Source organism: Ovis canadensis, chromosome 7 (assembly GCF_042477335.2).
Source record: "Ovis canadensis isolate MfBH-ARS-UI-01 breed Bighorn chromosome 7, ARS-UI_OviCan_v2, whole genome shotgun sequence".
NCBI classification, from domain to species: Eukaryota; Metazoa; Chordata; class Mammalia; order Artiodactyla; family Bovidae; genus Ovis; species Ovis canadensis.
This window is the reverse complement of record NC_091251.1, coordinates 75,582,095-75,604,698: the sequence shown is the minus strand read 5'-3', so window position 1 is coordinate 75,604,698 and position 22,604 is coordinate 75,582,095. Positions and strand designations below refer to the sequence as shown.

Here is a 22,604-nt window from a genome sequence, read left to right as displayed (position 1 = left end):
AAGGAAATCAGTCCTGAATATTCTTTGGAAGGACTGATGCTGAAGCTGAAGCTCCAATACTTTGGCTACCAGATGTGAAGAACGGACTCACTGGAAAAGACCCTGATGCTGGGAAAGATTAAAGGCAGGAGGAGAAGGGGACGACAGAGGATGAGATGGTTGGATGGCATCACCAACTCGATGGACATGAGTTTGAGCAAGCTCTGACTGTTGGAGATGTCCAGGGAGGTGTGACATGCTGCAGTCCATGGGGTCGCAAAGAGCTGGACATGACTGAATGACTGAACTGACTGAGAATGAGTTTGAGAGATTTCATAATCCTATTAAGACTGTTGTCAGATGCGACCTTGACAATATCTTTAATTTTCCTGAGTTTCTATAGGGACTTACAATAATAGCCTACAATTCTAAGTTTCCTACTGTTTTTCAAATTATTTTTCCATTAGTATATCAAATTTTCTTAATAATCTTGTGAAATAGCATTGGGCAATTAGGCAGGGCAGGAATAACAGAAGAGGTCCAGAGAGGCAAAATGAGTTGCTCTCGGTTACAGAATATAACACACATTTACTCTGCTAGGCCTTTTGTGTGTGTGTATGTGTACACAAATGCATGGAGCTAGGGAAATAGAGATCTATCTTCCTGTTTTGGTGTTTGTTATCATCATCTTCACGCCCAATGCCAGAAATCTGTTTGTTTCACTTATTTTACAAATATTTATTTGTAAATATTATATATTAAAGATTCATGTATTTATTTTATTTTTTGGCTGTGATGGGTCTTCCATTGCTGCATGTGGGCTTTTCTCTAGTTGCAGCAAGACAGGGGCTACTCACTAGTTGCAGTGCATGGACTCATTGTGGTGGCTTCTCTTGTTGTGGAGCACAGGCTCAAGGTGCGTGGGCTTAGTAGTTGTGGCACAAGGGGGCTTAGTTGCTTCTCAGCATGTGGGATCTTCCTGGACCAGGGATTGAACTGGTGTCCCCTGCGTTGCAAAGTGAATTCTTAACCGCTGGACTACCAGGGAAGCCCCACAAATATTTATTGATTGCCTAATTTTGTAGTGGGTTTCTTTCGTGACTCAGCGGTAAAGAATCCACCTGCCAGTGCAGGAGATGTGTGTTCAACCCCTGAATTGGGAAGATCTCCTGGAGAAGGAAATGGTAACCCACTATACGGGGAGCCTGTCAGGGTGTAATCCATGGGGTTGCAAAAGAGTTGGACACAACTTGGTAACTAAATAACAACAACAATATTGTGGCAGATCTTGAGTCTGGGGATCAGTTCAGTTCAGTTGCTCAGTCATGTCCGACTCTTTGTCACCCCATGGACTGCAGCACGCCAGGCTTCCCTGTCCATCACCAACTCCCAGAGCTTGCTCAAACTCATGTCCATCGAGTCGGCAATGCCATCCAACATCTTATCCTCTATCATCCCCTTCTCCTCCTGCCTTCACTCTTTCTCAGCATCAGGGTCTTTTCCAATGAGTCTGTTAATGAGTCCATTCTTCGCATCTGGTGGCCAAAATATTGGAGCTTCCCACCCATACTCTTGGCCCCCAGGGAAGGTGCTGTTACCAGGGTTACAGTGGCAAATAAGATAAAGAGACTTTGTGCTTGATGAAATCATAGTCTGGTGGGAAACAAGTAGACATGTAGAGCACTAAACGCTCTGTAGACCTTTGCAAAAGCATGTTGCAGCAGGAGTGTGGGGAAAGGGGTCTGAAGTCTGAACTGGAGAGAATTTGGAAAACTTCATTGAAAAAAGCAGCCTTGCAACAGAGACTTGGTGGTACAGGAATTTGCTGCTGCTGTTGCTGCTAAGTCGTTTCAGTCGTGTCCGACTCTGTGCGACCCCATAGATGGCAGCCCACCAGGCTCCCCTGTCCCTGGGATTCTCCAGGCAAGAACACTGGAGTGGGTTGCCATTGCCTTCTCCAATGCATGAAAGTGAAAAGTGAAAGTGAAGTCGCTCAGTCGTGTCTGACTCCCAGCGACCCCATGGACTGCAGCCTACCAGGCTCCTCTGTCCATGGGATTTGCCAGGCAAGAGTACTGGAGAGGGTTGCCGTTGCCTTCTCAGACAGGAATTTGCTAGATAAATAAAAACCGGCTCAAAACTTAACGTTGAAAAAAACTAAGATCATGGCAGCCGGTCCCATCACTTCATGACAAATAGCAGGGGAAAAGGGGGAAGCAGTGAAATTTTATTTTTTAGGCTCCAAAATCACTGTGGACAGTGACTGCAGCCATGAAATGAAAAGATGCTTGCTCCTTGGAAGAAAAGCTATGACAAACCTAGACAGTATTAAAAAGCAGAGACATTGGCAACAAAGGTCCCTATAGTCAAAGGTTTAGTTTTTCCACTAGTCATGTATAAATGTGAGAGTTGGATCATAAAGAAGGCAGAGCACTGAAGAATTGATGCTTTTGAACTATGGTGCTGGAGAAGACTCTTGAGAGTCACTTGGATTGCAAGGAGATCCAACCAGTCAATCCTAAAGGAAATCGACTCTGAATATTGATTGGAAGGACTGATGATGAAGCTGAAGCTCCAATACTTTGGCCACGTGATGCAAAGAGCTGACTCATAGGAAAAGACCCTGATGCTGGGAAAGATTAAAAGCAAAAGGAGAGGAAGGCTTCAGGTTGAGATGGTTAGATAGCATCACCAACTCAATGGATATAAATGTGAGCAAACTGCAGGAGATAGTGGAGGACAGAGGAGCCTGACTTGCTGCAGTCCATGGAGTCACAAAGAGTCAGATAGGACTTAGCAACTGAAGAACAACAACAGCAATAGATAGTGGTAGTATGTCAGAGGCAGAAGGAACAGCATCCGCAAACATATGACTATACAGGCAGAAGGAAACACCAAGTGTTTAGGGAACAACATATAGCTCAGTATTACTGACTAGGAGTAGGTAGGAGTAGGAAGAAGTTAGATTATTTTGAACAATTTTGGAGAATTACTTCCTCCCTTTCATTCACTCCCTCCATGCCCCACCAGGCATCACTCCTTATAGATTTGTTTCTTCCTCTGCATCCAGTACTTTGGTTAGAGCCTCTCCATGTCTGACCAGCTTGTCTGGACCAGCTTTTGTCTCCTGACTGGTCTTCCTGTCTTCAACAGGCATCCTTCCAGTCCCTTCTCCTGCCTCCCCACTTGGCTCCAGATAAGCCCAAACGTTCAGCATGCACTTGATTGCATCTCCAGACATCTCTTGATAAACCATTACGATCTCTTTCATGTTTTCTCCATTCATTCCTTAACTAATTTCTTACTTTATTTTGTCCTTCCTTCATTACTTTCTCAAAAAATATCCCCTTATTCTTTAGCTGTATTTTTACAGCCTTATTAGTATGTCAAGAAGGCTTCACGTCTGTGCCTTTTTTTGTGTGTTTCTCCCTCTTGTAGTATATCTTTCCTGTTCTCTGTCAGTGATTCTCTGCTTACCTTTCAAGACTTTCCCAGCTCAGGACCAATGGAATCAGCTGTGTAAAGCCTTTTTTGACACATGTCTTTGCTCACTGATTTGTAATTCCTTCACAGTAGAGACAGTATCCCATTCATCTTTGTGTCCTCAGCACCCAGAGCCACACAGCAAAAGACTTCCTAGCAGTCATTTGGAATCAAATCTTGTGCAGTCCTGTGTTCTGTTGTTTTCTAGAAACTGTCTTCCCAGTACCAAATGATGATCCATTTTCTGAGGGCACAGATCTTTCTCTTACTTTTCTTCTGCTTATTTTTCTCCCCTGTGCCTAGTTCAGTACTTGGGCAGTGCTTTTACTGACATGCCTGTTAGGAATTCCTGCAGAATTCTTAGACCTGACTCTGCAGAACAGTCTTTAAAGCATATAAATATTTAACTTGAGAGTTGCACTCCTTCTCTACAGGCAAGGGCAAGCACAGCAAAGGAGGGCCCAAGGGCAAAATGAGCCAATCAGGAAATCACCCTCCCTCATTCCCAGCCCTGACTTCAGAGTCAGGGTGGCATGGAACTGAGTTCTTTCTGTCCTCTCTGAGGCACCAGAAGAAGTCTACAAACTGGAGTAAGTAATCATCTTGGGGGAGGGCAGGAGCCTGATTTGCCAGATTTTTTAATTGAGCCTGCTGAGACCAAGTTCAAGTAGGTCTATATCTATGCAGGAAGGCCCTGATTTATAAAACAAAAGTTATCCATTTATGATGCTTAATGAAATTATATTTAAATGGTTGAAAGGATCACAGTAAAACAAAAACAAAACACAATTCCACAGGGAAGGAAAATTTCTACAAAGTAAAAAAAATGTCTCAGATGAACCTGTATTATGACTTGGAATGTTTAGATAAAGGTTGCTTATAGTGAGCTCGAGTGCTTGTTTTGTTTCTTTTTCTTAAATGGATGATTCCAGTAAATGAGCTTGTACCTTTTTTTTTTTTCCGACTGCGCAGGATCTTCACTGCTCTAAATAGGCTTTCTCTAGCTGTGGCCCGCAGGGGCTACTCTTCATTGCAGTGCGTGGGCTTCTTGCTGCAGTGGCTTCTCTTGGAGCACAGGCTCTAGGCCCAAGGGCTTCAGTAGTTGTAGCTCTCAGGCTCTAGAGCAAGGGATCAGTTCTTGTGTCACACAAACTTAGCTGCTCTGCAGCAAGTAGAATCTTCCCAAATCAGGGGTCAAACCTGCATCCCCTGCATTAGCTGGCAGTTTCTCAACCAGGAGACCACCAGGGAAGTCCTGCTTTATTTCTTTATTCTCTCATTTTGTTTTGAAACTTTCTTTATTGGGGATAATTAACACTCATCTTGAGTATTCCATGTGTAGGTTTATTTTCTCTCATGAAGAACTCTCTTAGATACTCCAGAAATGATTGTCATGCTGCATTATGGTCAGGAACTTGAAAATCTGTTCATCTTGGTTTTCTCAGTAATGTGCTGTGGGCGTGGTCTTCCCAGCCCTCTGCCTCCTTGTTTTCTTCTTAGTACAGCTCAGTGGGGCCTCCTGGAGGCTAACAGGAGTAGTTGCCCTCTCGCTCTTCCTCAAGGGAACTGAAGATGGTCCTTTTTAGTCCAGGTCCTGGAGCTCTTTGTGAGCCATTGATTCATGTTAATTCCTCTGCCTTTCATTTCTCTTCTATGTTATTTCCCCTTCCTTAGCTATTGACAATAGACAATTCATTATTTTAGAATTATGCTTCCAATCTTCTCGAGTCTCAGTCTTTAAAGAAGTCAGCTAAATCTCTACATATTTTTAGTTTTGTTTTTCCTGTGGCTAACTGGCCCTAAAAGTTCTATCCAGTCTCACGTTACAGAACAACTAATCTTCCACTCTTGGCTCTGAATTCATCTTTCAGGAGAACAGGAGATGGAGAAAACAAATGGAAAAGAGGCCTTTGCTCTGACTACTGTGGAGACTGGCATAGAGAACCCAGGGCTGGAACTCACGGTAATTCACGAGTTTAGTTTCTGCACGTCTCTGTGGACTGACACATGGCCTCACATAGGGTATTTGGCTGCTCGCAATCCCTGTCACCCCTGACAGGGCCTTATGACTGACCTCAATTCTACCTCTGCTTACAGGAAGAAGGGATAAGTCCGGAGAGAAGCAAGAGGACTGAAGAACAAGGACACAGCCTTAGGGGTGGATTAGAACCTCCCACACAACTGAGGTACAGATGTTCTAGCGTTGATTCAGTTGGGGGCTAGGGTTGGCTAGTGTGGTCAGTGGATTTAGAGGAGGTCAGGCTTGCCCTGTTCTCAAGAGCTTGTGATCTTATTGTGGAAATAAGATTCATAGCCATCTGCCATTACCATGTGCACCCATCTATTTTTATGTAATTAATTGTTAAATATACCTGGGCCATAAGTAATGAGTTCAGTAGTATCAGCACTGGTTGGACTGGCAACAAAAATAACAACAATGAGAATAACAACAACCAACAATTGTTGAGTATTTACTATTGTACAGAATGCTTTAGGTGATTAATTCATTTAATTTTCACAACAGGTGGATACTAATTTTCATCCCCTTTTTCAATTAGAAAATTGAGGCTTATAATTTTTTAATTATTTATTTATTTTTGGCTGTACCACACAGCTTGGAGGATCTTAGTTCCATGACCAGGAATTGAACCCAGGACCTCAGCAGGGAAAGTGCTGAGTCCTAACCACTGAACCTCCAGGGAATTCCCACATAGAATTTTTTTAAAATAGCTCTTCTGAAATACTCAGATTTGGGGATGAGGAAAAAGAGAAATCAGAAATTTATTAAAAAGAACAGAAGGAACTACCAAGAGAGATAATAAAATTTAAAAAATACAATCTCTGAAGTCAAAAGAGAAAAAAGTGTCAATGATGAAGGTACAATTAATCTGCAGTGTTCTGTGTAATAGTCAAGGAAGGAGTAGGAATAGTCTTTGAATTTGGTCATGGTTGTAGTCGCAGAAGTAAAGTCCGTAGAAGTTGTTGGGGTAAAATAGGTTAGATGGAACCCATATTCCCTAGTGTGGAAAAGAGTCTGTATTTATTAAAAAACAAACAAACAAACAAAAAACCACAGAAGCCATACATTGAGAAGCTTAGAAGAGGATATCGGATAGTTTCTAAAGGGAATATATGGATATATGTTTTCTTTCTTCTCTTTATTTTTGAAAGTTAACTCAGTGACTTCATAGAGAAAGCAAGCTTAATTTTTAAAATTTCTTTTCTCCAGAATTTCACTTCTATATTCAAATGGATATATATCAGTTGTATACATCAGTGTGGACATTACTACTTTGTATTTTTGTTTTTCCACTTATTTTATGTATCACATTTTTATGAGTTGACAGTAAGCTTTCTATAATCAACCAGGAATTGAACCTGGGCACTCACCAGTGAAAGCATGGAGTCCTAACCCCTGGATCACCAGGGAACTCCCTGAATATTTTTCAGTGTTTCCATTTTATCTCCTTTGTTGGCTTATTAGGTATAACTCTTTGTTTTGCTATATTAGTGGTTGGTTTGGTCAACTTATCAAGTCTACCTTCAAGTGATATTATACCTCATCATGTATAGTATAAGAACTTTATAATAGTTTACTTCTGTTTGTCCCTTTCCAGCCTTTATATTACCATTGTTTCTTTATACATTTTGCTTCCATACATTATAAATTACCTTTTGTTCAGTCACTCAGTTGTGTCCAACTCTTTGCAACCCCATGGACTGCAGCACGCCAGGCTTCCCCGTCCTTTCCCTGTCCTTCACCATCTCCCGGAGCTTGCTCAAGCTCATGTCCATCAAATCAGTGATGCTATCCAACCGTTTCAACCTTTGTCATCCCCTTCTCCTGCTACCTTCTATCTTTCCTAGCATCAGAGTCTTTTCCAATGAGTTGGCTCTTCGCATCCAGTGGCCAAAGTATTGGAGCTTCAGCTTCAGCATCAGTCCTGCATACTATAATATTATTATTTTTGTTTAAACATTGTTATCTTCCTGTATGTTCTAACTTAAATATACCTGCACCTGCATGAATCCCTATCTTTTCCCCTCCTTTATCAGAAAGCTTACTCTTCCTGAGTCTGAAGCTAACCTCTTTACCTTTCTTCTTTTTTTATTTTGACTGCTTAGGCTCTTCGTTGCAGCACGTGGGCAGGGACTTCTCACTGTGGTGCACGGGCTTTTCTTGTTGCAGAAAATGGACTCTAGAGTGTGTGGGCTCAGTAGCTTTTTAGTTTTCTCAGCAGGGATGGAACCCGAGTGCCCTGCATTGGAAGGGGGATTCTTAACCACTGGACCACTAGGGAAGCCCCTTACCCATCTTCTTAATCTCCTTATCCATCCTTCTCTATCCCCTTCTAAGGGCCCTGTTTTCTACTTCTTCAATTACTCCTTCCCCATTAGACCCTCCCCCAATCTATAAGTGTACTCAAATTTCTTTCCTCTTATAATAAAACTAACAAAACCAAAAATCAGCCTTACCTCAAACTTGTGATATCATTTTCCTTCATGGCCAAGTTTCTTGGAAACATGGGATTTCCTTGCTGTTTCCATTTTCTCACCTCTCCGTTCAGTGCAGCCCAGTGCAATCTAGTTTTCACCATCACTGCTCAGCTGAAATTCTCTTATTTAAGTGAGCAGTGAAAACTTACTTACCAAGTCCAATGTATACACATTTTCACTGGTCATCTGAGCAGCATGACCCTTCTGATCCTTTCTTTCTGGAAACTCATTTATTGATTTTTAAAAAAATATATTTATTTACTTAGCTGTGTTGGGTCTTAGTTATGGCAGACAGGATCTTTCATCGCAGTGTTCGTGGGCTCAGTGGTTGTGGCGCGCAGGCTTGCTTGCTCCATGGCATGGGGAATCTTAGTTCCCTGACCAGGGATGGAACTATCATCCCTAGCATTGCAGGGCAAATTCTTAACCACTGGACCACCAAGGAAGTCCCCACTTACTGATTTTAATGGCACTATACCCTCCTCATTCTCCTGCCTCTCTGGATGTTTCTTCTTGTCTATTGTTTTGCAGAGCCTGTTTTTGTCTTTTCTTCTCATTCCTACACTTAATGTCTGGATACATAAAGCCACGTCTGATGTCTGCATCTTTGTTCTAAGCTTCTGACCTATATATCTAAGCACTTACCAAATATCTTCATCTAGGTGTGGTGTGTATACTTCATATTTAACATTAAAATGAAATTCCTCTCAGCATAGGTGTGACATTTTTCTACTAAGTCAGGCCCTGCCTGGGCTTTAGGCATACAAAGATAGATAAACTCACATTTCCTCCTCGGGTCCGTTCCTCCTCCTGTCTCCTCTCTCTGGGTGCGTGTTAGTGTCCTGCCTGAGTCACTCCCCATGGGAACCTCATTCGTCATCCCAGTTTTTCTCCACTTGATGTTGATCCTCTTTCTCAAACAACTGCGCACTCACCTCCTGTGCGCGCACCTCCCCTGTACCCTCAGTTACTTCCTTACCGGCCCCAGCCTGTCACCCATCCCACTGCCTCCAGAGTGATCTGTCTCAGCTCAGTTCAGTAACTCAGTCATGTCCAACTCTCTGTGACCCCATGGATGGCAGCACCCCGGGCTTCCCTATCCATCACTGACTCCCGGAGCTTATTCAAGCTCATGTCCATCAAGTGGGTGATGCCATCCAACCATCTCATCCTCTGTCGTCCCACTTTTAATCTTTCCCAGCATCAGGGTCTTTTCAAACAAGTCAGTTCTTCGCATCAGGTGGCCAAAGTGTTGGAGTTTCAGCTTCAGCATCAGTCCTTCCAATGAATATTCAGGACTGATTTCCTTTAGGATGGACTGTTTGGATCTCCTTGCAGTCCAAGAGACTTTCGAGAGTCTTCTCCAACACCACAGTTCAAAAGATTCAATTCTTCAGTGCTCAACTTTCCTTATAGTCCAGCTCTCACATCCATACATGACTATTGAAAAAACCATGGCTTTGACTAGATGGACCTTTGTTGGCAGAGTAACATCTCTGCTTTTTAATATGCTGTCTAGGTTGGTCATCGGAGAAGGCAATGGTAACCCATTCCAGTACTCTTGCCTGGTAAATCCCATGGATGCAGGAGCCGGTAGGCTGCAGTCCATGGGGTCGCTAGGAGTTGGACACGACTGAGCAACTTCACTTTTACTTTTCACTTTCATGCACTGGAGAAGGAAATGGCAACCCACTCCAGTGTTCTTGCCTGGACAATCCCAGGGACGGGGGAGCCTGGTGGGCTGCCGTCTCTGGGGTCGCACAGAGTTGGTCACGACCGAAGCAACTTAGCAGCAGCAGCAGGTTGGTCATAGCTTTTCTTTCAAGGAGCAAGCGTCTTTTAATTTCATGGCTGCAGTCACTATCTGCAGTGATTTTGGAGCCTCTCAAAATAAAGTCTGTCACTGTGTTCATTGTTTCCCCATCTATCTGCGATAAAGTGATAGGACCAGATACCATGATCTTAGTTTTCTGAATGTTCAGTTTTAAGCCAGCTTTTTCACTCTCCTCTTTCACTTTCATCAAGAGGCTTCTCAGTTCCTCCTCGCTTTCTGCCATAAGGATGGTGTCATCTGCATATCTGAGGTTATTGATATTTGTTCTGACAATCTTGATTCCAGCTTGTGCTTCATCCAGGCTGGCATTTCGTATGATGTACTCTGCTAAGTTGCTTCAGTCGTGTCCGACTCTATGCAACCCCAGAGACGGCAGCCCACCAGGCTCCCCCGTCCCTGGGATTCTCCAGGCAAGAACACTGGAGTGGGTTGCCATTTCTTTCTCCAATGATGTACTCTGCATATAAGTTAAAAAAGCAGGATAACAATATACAGCCTTGATGTACTCCTTTTCCTATTTGAAACCAGTCTGTTGTTCCGTATCTTCTTGACCTGCATACAGATTTCTCAGGAGGCAGGTCAGGTGGTCTGGTATTGCCATCTCTTTAAGAATATTCCACAGTTTGTTGTGATTCACACAGTCTAAGGCTTTGGTACAGTCAATAAAGCAGAAGTAGATGTTTTTCTGAAACTCTCTTGCTTTTTTGATGAGCCAAAGGATGTTGGCAATTTTATCTCTGGTTCTTCTGCCTTTTCTAAATCCAGCTTGAACATCTGGAAGTTCTTGGTTCACGTACTGTTGAAGCCTCACTTAGAGAATTTTGAGCATTACTTTGCTAGCATGTGAGATGAGTGCAATTGTTTGGTAGTTTGAACATTCTTTGGCATTGCCTTTCTTTGGGATCGGAATGAAAACTGACCTTCCCCAGTCCTGTGGCCACTGCTGAGGTTTCTAAATTTGCTGGCATATTGACTGCATCACTTTCACAGCATCATCTTTTAGTATTTGAAATAGTTCAGCTGGAATTCCATCACCTCCACAAGCTTTGTTGGGTAGTGATGCTTCCTAAGGCCCACTTGACTTTGCATTCCAGGATGTCTGGCTCTAGGTGAGTGATCACACCATCGTGATTATCTGGGTCATGAAGATCTTTTTTGTATAGTTCTTCTATGTATTCTTGAGCCCTCTTCTTAATATCTTCTGCTTCTGTTAAGTCCATACCATTTCTGTCCTTTATTGTGCCCATCTTTGCATGAAAAATATCCCTTGATATCTCTTAATTTCCTTGAAGAGATCACTAGTCTTTCCCATTCTATTGTTTTCCTCTATTTCTTTGCATTGATCAGTAAGGAAGGCTTTCTTATGTCTCCTTGTTCTTCTTTGGAACTCTGCATTCAAATGGGTTTGTCTTTCCTTTTTTTCCCTTTGCCTTTCACTTCTCTGCTTTTCTCAGCCATTTGTAAGGCCTTCTCAGACAACTAATTTGCCTTTTTGCTTCTGTTTAGAAAATGTATATCTGCTGTTATTCTGCTGTGTATGCTCAGTTGTGTCTGATACTTTACGACCCCATGGACTCGAACCCGCCAGGCTCTTGTGTCCACGGGATTTCCCAGGCAAGAATACTGAAGTGGGTTGCCATTTCCTACTCCAAGGAATCTTCCCGATCCAGAGGATCGAACCTGCATCTCCTGCCTCTCCTGCATTCCAGGTGGATTCTTTACCACTGTGACAAAGAGGAAGCCTGCCTATGTTATTACCTTGCTTAAGTTCTTCAGTGGGTCTTTCCTTTGTACAAGACAAAATCTAAATGACCTGGCTTCTGTTTTCTTTACAAGCTTTCTTCCCACCATCCATCCACATGCTCCCTGCTTCTCAGCAATAGTAAATCATACTGTTCTTTCAAAATGCTAGGCTCACTCAAGGATACTTTTCCTCCTCTTGAGGTACCCCAGCCTTTCCTTCTGACTCCTTGCAACATCTCCCCTTGGCAAGCCCCTTCCCTTTTACCTTCGGATCAGTTCATCTGTCCTCTTCTTGTGAAAGCTTGTTTGACATTCACTGGCATGGTTGCCTGCTCCTTCTCCTCTACTCTCCTAGCAATTATAACTTTGGAATTCTGGAATGATCCCTCCCTCTGGTATTCCAGTCTTACATGTCTAATTAGAAGTCACATGGGGTAATGGAAAGAGGTGGGTTTTAAATTCTAACTCTGCTAGCAGGCTGTTTCCTCGCTTATGAGCATAACATTAGCCTTGTGGTTTTGGGGGGTGGGTGATTGACAGATTCTTGCAGTACCTGGTAAAAAGGGCTTACTAAATAGTATCTGGTTTTTCTTTCCTTCGGAGGCAGTTATTATTATTATTTTTTTAAGTAGTCCATATATGCTCACACTCACTCAGTCCCCTCCAATTCTGTTTTCATCTAGTCATTCTCCCGTAAATGGCTTTTTCAAACAGAACCAGTCACCTGTTCACTGCCATCTTATTTGCCATGCAACCTGATTTTACACATCACTGAATGTCGTCAACCTTGCCTCCTCCTTGATCATTTCCCCTTTTCACTTTTCTTCCTAGCTGCCCAACTGCTCCTACTAAGTCTGTTGTTTCTTCTGGCTGCCCTATCAGAGTGACTGTTCTGACTTCCTGGGAGGATGGTGGTAAGCCTGACAGGGATGGGTGGGAATGGCAAGATAAATGGGTGGGTGTGAACTGCACAAGTTACTGGGAGGGAGGTATGGAAGGACATCTTGGGCGGACTAAGTTGCGTGTCAATGTAAGTCCTGCGTGAAGAACTTTAGGCAGCCGGTCCTTCCTGGGAACTCCTCCCCCGACCCCTCCAGGCTTCTTTTGTTTTTCTCATTAGAACCTGAGCATGAATTCAACTGCTGAATGAACCAGAGCTCCTTTGTCCTCAAATTCCTACTGAAATCATTGAAAGAAGGTATAAATAGGGACAGCTTGTATAGCATAAGGACTCTATGATGGGCATTAATCGTATGATACAAACCTGGAGAAAGTTTTTCTAACAATGGAACTAAAGGGCTGGCCCACAAAGGCCACTGGGGAGAGAGTCATGACTCTCTCTAATGAGAGAGAGCCTTACTGGGAAGACTCCCTGCTTTTCAGAACCCCTGCTACCTCTAAATTGGAGGGATAAGACCTCTGGAAGGAAGAAATTAAGGCTAGGTAGAATAGCTGGTTGAAAATGCCACTGACTAGGTCCCTCTTGTTTTTCTGGACTGTTGGCATTTAATTTCTATTCTTAGTGATAAGAAATCTGACTTTACTTGTGTGTCAAGGAAAGATTTGGGTCCTGTGTGGAAAGAGAGTTCTTTTCCAAGGCAACACGTCCATCACAACTGAGCAGTTAAGCCCATCTGTGTTCTGATTTAAGTTCCCTTCTCACTCTACCTAGGCTGATGGTTCTCAGCACTGGTCATCCCCAGGTGCACAGAGTCTCTGCCTCCATTGTAGCTTTGCTGACCTCCATCTGAGAGACCTTTCTCTTGCCTTTGCTGGTTTTCCAACTCCTATTTGGCTTTCCACTTTGGTTTGTTAATAGCCTTTTTGTTCTCAGTCACCATTCTCCCTTGGGCACTTTTGGTAACTGTTCTTGAACTCCTCTGCAACACTATCCAGCAGTCTTGCACATCCAGTTTTAAATCAGTTGTATGCACAACTTTGAATCTGGCAAAGTGGTACCCAGTACAGTTCTTTTTATGCTGTCATCAAATGGGGTATCTGTTTTTTTGGTGAGTTCCAGTGTTCTCCTGTCAGTGGTTGTTCAACACAGTTTTGGTGTTCTCAAAGAAGATGAGTGCATATCCTTCCACTCTGCCTTCTTGAACTCTTTTTTTTGCTATTATCAAATCGAAACTTTGGCCTCCTTGAAGAGATTCTGGTCACTTCTACCTGAACCCTTGCCCTTTACTCAGACCATCATTTCATACTGGGTGACCCATTTCCTTCCTTCTGGTTCTTACTTCAAGCTCGAGCAAGCAAGATTATGCCCAGCGCCTCTCTGTCAACAGTCAGATGAACTTTTTGAAGGGGAGTTTCCACATCTTGTAGAAAGGGTCACTGAGAAAAATGCATGAACACTTTTGCTGCTAGCCCTGACCTATGGTGCCCACTAATGCAGTGTTGAGCTAGCACTACCTAACATCCTTACCCTACTTTTTCTCACGCTGTCACCTGAGGCTGCAGGCAGTAAGCATGTGAATGAGGTTATTATTAGTCCATGTCTGGAAAGCCTTCCATACACACACCTGAAGAATTTATCAGTGGGTACCGACATCACAGCAAGTTATGGACAGAGTATCAAGTGTCACCATCTATCAGACAGATTATTTTTCTCAATTCAGTTTCTGGATATAACACAGTTACTAACTCTCAAACTGAACCACTATATAAAGAGCTGGGCCATGTTAGCAAGATCGTGGGCCAAGCAAGATGCCAGGACCATGAATACCTGTGCACATACTTCTATCCACTGCTTCTCAGTTGGTTTAAAATAGACTGAGATCTTATTTTCTCTTTTTCTTTGAAATGTCCCTTATGATTTTTTTTTCAATCCTTATTTTTAAAAACAGAAGTTCAGCTCTAAATTGATGTTCTCGAATTAGATTTTTCATGGGTTTTGCAGAAATGAGTATTGTTCACTGATTTCTGGTAGTTCTTAGGAAATGATTGAATGTGGTCATAAGGTGATGGCAAGGTATCCTCTTGGACTGATTAAGTCAGGAGGTGATAAGGAATATTTTCTCCTTTACCTATATCTGATAATATTCACTCTACTCAACTAACATAGTGTTGGACTCCTTGATGAAAGAAGAAAAAAGAAGAAAGAGAGAGGAGTGTGTTAGATAGGAGAGGCAGCCATAGAACATAGAAGTTTGTGAGCCAAGTCCTCAAGGCATTTGGAGTTAGTGATTGGTCCCAGCCCTGGCTAAGCTGTTCTGTCTCAGCATGATGGCCAGTTGAGACCTTCTTGCTGGACTCATCTTCTTCGGATCTTCTGAGAATTTGGAAATTAGCACTTTATGCTCATATGATTCCAGTGTGCTGAGGACATTTAGGAATGGCAGAGACAGGTGAGCCTGGGGCTTAGGTAAAGAGCTCAGATTCTGAAGCCGCATTGCCTGAGTTTATGTTCTGTCTATGCTCCTTACAACCTCCACAACCTTGGGAAAGGTTCTTCTCTGCTTTCCAGTTTCCACATCTGTAAAATGGGAATGATAATAGTAACCACTTCAAGAGTTCTTATTAGGAGTCAATGAGTTACTACTTTTAAACTTCTTAGAAAGAGTCCAGCATATAGAAAACACTATATAAAGGTTTGTTAAATTAAACTTGAGAAGACCTACTTGCCAGATGTCCCCTCTCAGGTCCTCTCAGCCAGGGATTCTTGGGGGTGGGATTCTTGGGAATGGTAGTGTTTTCCTTCTGGTCCGTCAGTTCATGTCTGATTGACTGTTTAGGGCTATGGATTTGTGTGGTTTTTATTTTCCCTCAGAATGATGGGCCCATTTCTGAATCTGGAAGCTGAGCAGTCCCTTGTCTCCAGAGAACAGAAAGGTCCAAGAGTGTCTTCCTGTTCCTCCCCCTCGACTAACGATATCAGGGATATTGTTAGTCCAGGCTGGGTAGGAATGTCCTGAGCTGCTGCCCATTGGCAAGGTTGACCCAGCCTTTTTGGCATTGCTGGGACACTGCCTAACTTCCCCTGGATGAATTTCTTAAGAGAAAATTCTTCCTCAGGCTGGACCATCTAAGTTCTGGGAATTGATGCAAACAGGATGTAGTAAATTTTGTTATCTTAACTTTTGGTTTCTCATCAGGAGGACCCTACAGCCTTTCACCAGGGCAAGAAGTTTCTGTAAAACACATGCTGGCTTGTTCAAGAAGATCCTGCTGAGCCTGCTGTGTTTGGGTAAGGTATTGAGAACCTGTGGAAGTGAGAGACACAGTCATTTCAGAAATATGACCTTCTGTCAAGACTACTCCTAGATGGAAAGAAGCTATTTATTCATAAGTTGATCTAAAAGGCTATACAATGTATAGCTCTTAACTACTTGTAGTGAATTGTAATGTATAGAGTTGTACTTCTAGGAATAAGTAAAATCTGAGAATAAGCTATTTTTCAAACTGTACTATTCAATAGACTTAAATATTTCTAAGAATCTAGGCTTGTCTCTATTGCAGTGTCTTGAGTAGATGAAGGGTGTGGTTCTTGTAGTCTATGAAAAAAGCCTGTAGTATATGTTACTTATTTGCTGGTTTGCCAATAAGACCAATGATATAAAATGTTTCTAAAGCATAGCAAACCTTTTGGGAATTCACTGGCAGTCCAGTGGTTAGGACCCAGCACTTTTACTGTTGGGGCCCCAGGTTTGATCTCTGGTGTGGGAACTAAGATCCTGCAAGCCATGAGACACAGCGAAAAAACCCTGCCAAACAAATAAACAAACAAAACACATAGGAAACCTCTGTTTAAAATATGCTGTCAATGATGTATGGGGCTTTGACATCAATATTGGAGGCAGCTGGGATGGTGAAAATAAAAATTATATTTGGGGTGAGTCAGGGAGCCATAAAATGAGGACTTTCATGGCTGTACTTCCTAGCAGCAGCCTGCTCCCATGCCTCTGCTCAAGAGGAAAGGTTAAAATGACTGGGGTTATAAAGTTTTGAGAAAAGATTTTTTTAAGTGTATAAAAGTAGGTGCTGACGAAGCCCATACCAAGGAATAGAAAGAGGATACCAGATAAAACAGGAATGAGATTTCATCAGGGACAAATAAAAATATGCAGCATTCAAACTAAGTTGGTTACTCCAAATCCCCCAAGAAAACAGCTAGCCATCTACCCTGGCGTTGGGAAGTGCAGCTCAGTCTGACAGGGCTGGTGGTGAGGTTGCTGGAGGGCTTTTCGTGCCTCACCCAGACATTCATGACTCAGTCTTCATTGGTTCCTAGGGTCTCTGCCTTGCTGATCCTTACTTTGTACTTTCTCTTTTTAGCTTACACTGCCTACTTCCTGGCAGCTTGCATCTTGGATTTCCATAGAGCACTGGCCTTGTTCGTCCTCACCTGTTTGGTGCTTTTGGTCCTGGTTCACCGCTTTCTGAAAAGGCTCTTTGGTGAAAAATTGACGAGATGTCTCAAGCCCCTTGAAAACTCCAGCCTGAAGTTTTGGATGAAATGGTAAGATAATCTCAATATCTCTGGTCCCACAACTTGTGGGACCCAGATCCCACAATCCATTACCCTTTTACCCCTTTAAACCCCAATCCATTACCCTTTTCCTTCTTTCCTGGTTTCTGAGCTGTCTGAGAAAAGTTCTCCTATACTTTACAAAACCAAGGCTCAGAAAGCAAATAGCAGTGGGCCTCTGAGCACTGAACTTAGTCCAGTTTCTTAAAATCTCCTGTCTTAATATTGCTTGCAGGTCAGGAGGGGTTACATTTCAGGGAAGGGTTTTAGTCTGTTTATTGTCAGGGCTGGTGTTGGAAATGAGAAAAACCTTATTCCTCTTCACAGAAGTAATCAAGGCAAAGCTGCATTAAACTGTCAAATTGATTTGGTGCTCATGTGTTTCTCCTTTAATTTCTGGATACTTTTTATGCTCTTTTCCCCCTCTAGTCCTCCAGACTTCCTGCACCCACAGGTGTCTTATAATTCCCTAGAGTTTAGCACTGTTTAGTGTATACTGAACCAAATGCTACAGCAGCCACAGCTCATCTAACTAACTATGGCATGCACGTGTCCTTTGATCACAGACCTGGGGTGAGAGAATGACTTTCAGACTCCCTGTATCTTCCTCTTTTCTGCCTTTTGTCCAATGGATGCACAGAAAATAGCTGTTCAGAATGTTTGCAACAGTGATCATTTGGAGAAACACCGCAGACTACAGCCTAAATTTTGGATCATGCATTTATTTGACACTGAAGAGATAGAGCTGAAGTACTTTCTTCATTAGCAGGATGGATTCTGGAAGCCAGGTTTAACTCACTTTGAGTTCACAGAGAGAACAGCCCCAGTATTCAACCCTGACCTGTCCTCTATCCTGTTGTCATTGCTGTTCCCGCAGCATCTCAATGGACAGTGTGTGTGTGTTTTGGTTTTCTTTTCGTTTCACATGTGATTTGCCCTCTAATTCTTACTCCTTGAACTGAAATGACTCCAACACTCAGACTTAAGGAGACTAGTTTGTGTACTGACTGTGCATGTTTGGTACATCAAGGGACCATAAGGCCATAAGTCGTTGATTTGTGGCTTAGCCTTAGCCTTTATTCTGCCCCTTCAAGTGGTTGGAAACTGGGTGGAGATCCATAGGAGACTTTTCCTTCTTCTTTTGAAAATATTTTGGTTTTGCATTAGAGCAATCTTGAAGAATAAGTCTTTTTGTTACTAATATGATAGATTGAGGAAGTCATGAGATTTGTGTCCTCAGATTGGACTCTTTGACCTTCCATCTGTGAGTAAAAGAGTTGAGGGGAGGGGAGAGGTGGTAACTGGAAAACCACCAGATGAATGATTCTAAAGACATGTCTCTGTGTCTAACCTATTGTGTTTATCCTTTTGATGAATTTATCCGTTTGATGAATTTCTGTTTTTTAGAGGTTAAGTTGATTATTTCTTATTCATTCACTGAGTTGATGGCATTATCCTGAAATTCCCTCTCCAGGGTGTTGGCAGGAGTCTCCTTGATTGGCCTTATCCTATGGCTGGCTCTGGACACAGCCCAAAGGCCAGAGCAGCTGATCTCCTTTGCGGGAATCTGCATGTTCATCATCATCCTCTTTGCCTGCTCCAAACACCATAGTGCAGTGAGTTTGGGTTATGCAGGGGTGGGCATAGTAATACCTAGCCAAGGACCATGTGTTATTAATTACAAAGCGCATGTGCCAAGTATTGATTACAAAGGCACAGAACTAAGTTCTTAACAATCTCTGGAATTTTCTCCTTTGATAATTTTGCTCTTAAGTTAAGGTTAAGGTTCTAAGAGGCCCTGGACCACTTATTTTCAAACTGAGTCTTGATATCAATTTTGTGGATGCAGGCCGGTGTTAAAGACAAAACAAAACAAAAGATAAAGAAGGAAAGAAAGAAAATAAAATACAGTAGAGAATCAACTAGTACTGCACGTAGTAATATTAAAGTATTGGTTTATGATACTTTTATATGTATATGTGTGTGTGTCTGGCTGTGTGAGATCCAACCTGTAGGTGTAAGTTTAAAAAACATATATATGTATGTGGCTCTTTGCATATCACTGCCCTGTACCACATTCTCTCTATGCCCATCTTACCCCAGATTTACTGTTAACATCCTAGATTGGTTCCAGAGTACATATAACCATGTTTAAAACACCAGCCAGGTAATTAACAAGTCTGATTTAGAACTCACATTGGAATACTGTTCTTTTTGGTCCCAGGTGTCCTGGAGGGCAGTGCTTTGGGGCCTAGGTCTTCAGTTCGTCTTTGGGATCTTGGTCATCAGAACTGATCCTGGATTTAATGCATTTCAGTGGCTGGGAGAACAGGTTCAGGTATGAGAAGTCGAATGTGAGGGCACTGCTCTTTGCAAACGCTAGAGAAAGGAGATTGGGGGAAAACATGAGATCACACTGTGTCTTGTTAATGAGATCTGGTAGGAAAGGAGAGAGTACACGGGGGTACAGCTAAGCATAGGAATGAAGAGAACTGAACTGCTGAGTCCTCTGTCCTTCACTGAGTAACTCACAGGGACATAGCCTGGTTCCCATGCTGTTAAAGGGAGGCCAACTTCAGTAGCAGCAGTAGGTCCTAGTCATACATGAGGCTGATCTTATCTTCCTTGTGTCTTTCGTGACTTCACTCTTGTTATCTCTCTCTCCTTTTTCTTTCAGATTTTCCTCAGCTATACAGTGGCTGGCTCCAGTTTTGTTTTTGGGGATGTTCTGGTCAAAGATGTCTTCGCCTTTCAGGTCATGTCTGTTTCATGAGCAAGAAAGAGGGTCAGTGGTGGTGGGTGGGGGGTGGGAAGAGGGATAAAACAGATGATGAAGACGTATCTCCAAGAAATCAGACAGTTTGTATACCAATGACCCTAAGAAGAGGATTTGATCCCATCCATATAGGAAGCAGCGTCAATCTCTTGCCCTTTGTTCAGTGCCTTGCTGAAATTGGAATGAAATAGGGGTGGGAGAGGAAGGTTCAGAAAACATCTTCTTGTGGCTTAGTATTGATGGCATAATAGATTTCCAATACACTTAAAATTTATTCCTAAACTAGCTTGTGTTTAAATATCCACTGAGTATCTATACTGTATCAGCTGCACTTGGGATGAATGGAAGTTATCATCCCTGTGTACATGCCTGAAACACAGTTTGCTTATGGCATGTTCATTGTAGGATCTCACTGCCTGCCCCATCATTCTCATTACAGGCCTTACCCATCATCCTTTTCTTTGGATGTGTGATGTCCATCCTTTACTACCTGGGCCTTGTGCAGTGGGTTGTTCAGAAGGTGAGTCATTCTGCTATGCAGCCAGGAGGTGGGCTTTTATCGTGTGATCTGTCAAGAGGCATGAAGATGATACTTACCCACTCCAGTGTTCTTGCCTGGAGAATCCCAGCGACAGCGGAGCCTGGTGGACTGCCGTCTATGGGGTCGCGCAGAGTCGGACACGACTGAAGCGACTTAGCAGCAGTAGCAGCAGCAGCATTTCATATCTTGAGCATTAGAACCAATGTGAAAATCACACTCTTTCAAGCGTGCCTGATATCAGATGGTCAGGACCAGGTCCTGGACAGGCTGAGGGGCACAGCAGGGAGAAAAAATGGGCTGAGCTACCACTTCATACTGAGTTTAATTTATTTTTTCTGGAAGCAAAGAGCCCTGAGTTCTGGTCCAGGATCTGTTTGTAACTTGCTTTGTGGTCTCGGCCTTGTCACTCTTCTTCTCTAGGCCTTAATTTCATTACCAATGTTAATGGAGGAGGGGTTTTGCTGGATACACTCTGAGATTTCTGCCAATGTTGATGTTTTGGGTGTTTGCATCCCTTTAGATTGCTTGGTTTTTGCAAATCACCATGGGCACCACTGCCACAGAGACCCTGGCTGTGGCAGGAAACATCTTTGTGGGTATGGTAAGCATCCTGAGGACTTTTGATTTTTTCTCTGGGGAATAGAAAGTATGGCAGACAATGGGCTGAGAAATGTATGCTTTCCTTTTGAAAAGTCAGATAAATGAAGACTGGGGAGCCACTCATTCTGATGAAGCAAAATTAAGAAGCTCAAAGGAAATGCAACTCATTGCTTTCACCCTTCATCTCTAATAATACTTATGTGATGCGTGTAATGGGGACATACTTAACCACAGATCTAACTTCTTACACAGGGATTTAGGGAAATGTCCTGGTCTAAATCATCCCCCTTCAGGGACTATGAAAGGTGTCTTATCCATATTCTGGTTTCTTCCAGTGACCTTTGTTTTCCACGGTCTCTAAGGAGCCTTGCTCAGGGCCGACACCAAAGCTCTTCCCTGTAATACTTTTTGGATACATTTGTCTCTATGGAGTAGGTGCTCAGTATTTGCTACTGACTGATCAACTTAACACTAGGGACAATGGCCTGTCAAACTGACAAGGAATTGGTATTGAAGTCTTTCTCTCCTAAGGTCCTAGGCTGATTAACTGTATTTGAAATGGTCTCAGAGTACTTCCATATATTTCTAGCATAGCATGCAACATTTTGCTGAAATTCTCCATAATCAATATGATTTCCTCTGCTAGACTATGAAGGCCTAAGAGCAGGAACTTTGCCTTGTTCATAAAATGTCCCTGTCATCTCCTATAACACTAGGTACATGGTTGTCATTCTTTAAATAGTAAATATTACCTATTTTACAATACTAGATATAGTTTGCACAGTTGGGCCTTCATAATTTCATATCGTTTTCACAAATGTTATTTCTTTTGATTGTTTCATCAACGTTGGGCTTCATTTATGTAGCAGTTCATTTAATGAATACTTTTTAAGCAGTTAATAGTTATTAGTAAGTACAGTGTACTCCATAAAGTCATCCATTAGGTATACAGTTTTAGACTGAGAGTCTACAGAAGAAATATACCATTTCTCATCTATAGAATTCTAATTTTTAAGTAGATGAGACAAACACATATGAAAACACATTGAACAATGCCAGCCAGGATATAATTAGGTGCTACAGGGAATGAGCTAGACATTAGGAGAGCCTAAAAGCAGAGCTCAGAGTTTGAAGGGCACCCACACTGGAGGGATATGCGCCCAGGGCTAGGATGGGCACTCTGGGGTGGAAAACTGCACCCCTCTTGAATCTGACTCTCTCCATCTTGTTTTTAGACGGAGGCACCTCTGCTCATCCGTCCATACCTTGCAGACATGACGCTCTCTGAAATCCACGCAGTGATGACTGGAGGGTTTGCCACCATTTCAGGCACTGTGTTGGGAGCCTTCATATCCTTTGGGGTAAGCGTAGTCTGTTTGATCACTCCTGGGTGAGCCCAAGTCTGGGTTCTGTAGATGCTGACTCCTAAGTCTGGCCTTACAGATTGATGCATCATCCTTGATTTCTGCCTCTGTGATGGCTGCCCCTTCTGCTCTTGCTTTGTCAAAGCTGGTATATCCGGAAGTGGAAGAGTCCAAGTTCAAGAATAAGGAGGGGGTAAAATTGCCCCGTGGGTGAGTCCAGTGAAGCATATAATTTGGGAGATGGTGGAGTCGCATGCAGAATCAAGAGTGGTCCTGTGGTTCAGGCTCCACGTCTCCCGGAGAGGGAATAATATGAT

At 42.8% G+C, this 22,604-nt stretch overlaps 1 protein-coding gene across 2 annotated transcripts in view; it reads left to right on the top strand.

Annotated features, from left to right (window-relative positions):
• Window positions 1–3,964: 3,964 nt before the first annotated feature.
• Window positions 3,965–22,604, top strand: part of SLC28A2 (solute carrier family 28 member 2) — a 33,805-nt gene continuing 15,165 nt past the window's right edge. The window contains exons 1-12 of one of the 2 annotated variants that reach the window (XR_011258457.1): window positions 3,965–4,052; window positions 5,334–5,425; window positions 5,560–5,648; window positions 15,634–15,725; window positions 16,814–16,997; window positions 18,481–18,622; window positions 19,231–19,344; window positions 19,684–19,761; window positions 20,222–20,302; window positions 20,844–20,924; window positions 22,159–22,284; window positions 22,367–22,497. Coding sequence is in view for 1 of the 2 variants with exons in the window: in XM_069597903.1 (XP_069454004.1) it covers window positions 5,345–5,425; window positions 5,560–5,648; window positions 15,634–15,725; window positions 16,814–16,997; window positions 18,481–18,622; window positions 19,231–19,344; window positions 19,684–19,761; window positions 20,222–20,302; window positions 20,844–20,924; window positions 22,159–22,284; window positions 22,367–22,497 (1,199 nt within the window). In the remaining variant the exon portion in view is untranslated. The remainder of the gene's footprint in view (window positions 4,053–5,333; window positions 5,426–5,559; window positions 5,649–15,633; window positions 15,726–16,813; window positions 16,998–18,480; window positions 18,623–19,230; window positions 19,345–19,683; window positions 19,762–20,221; window positions 20,303–20,843; window positions 20,925–22,158; window positions 22,285–22,366; window positions 22,498–22,604) is intronic. The other variant, XM_069597903.1, reaches the window with a different exon arrangement.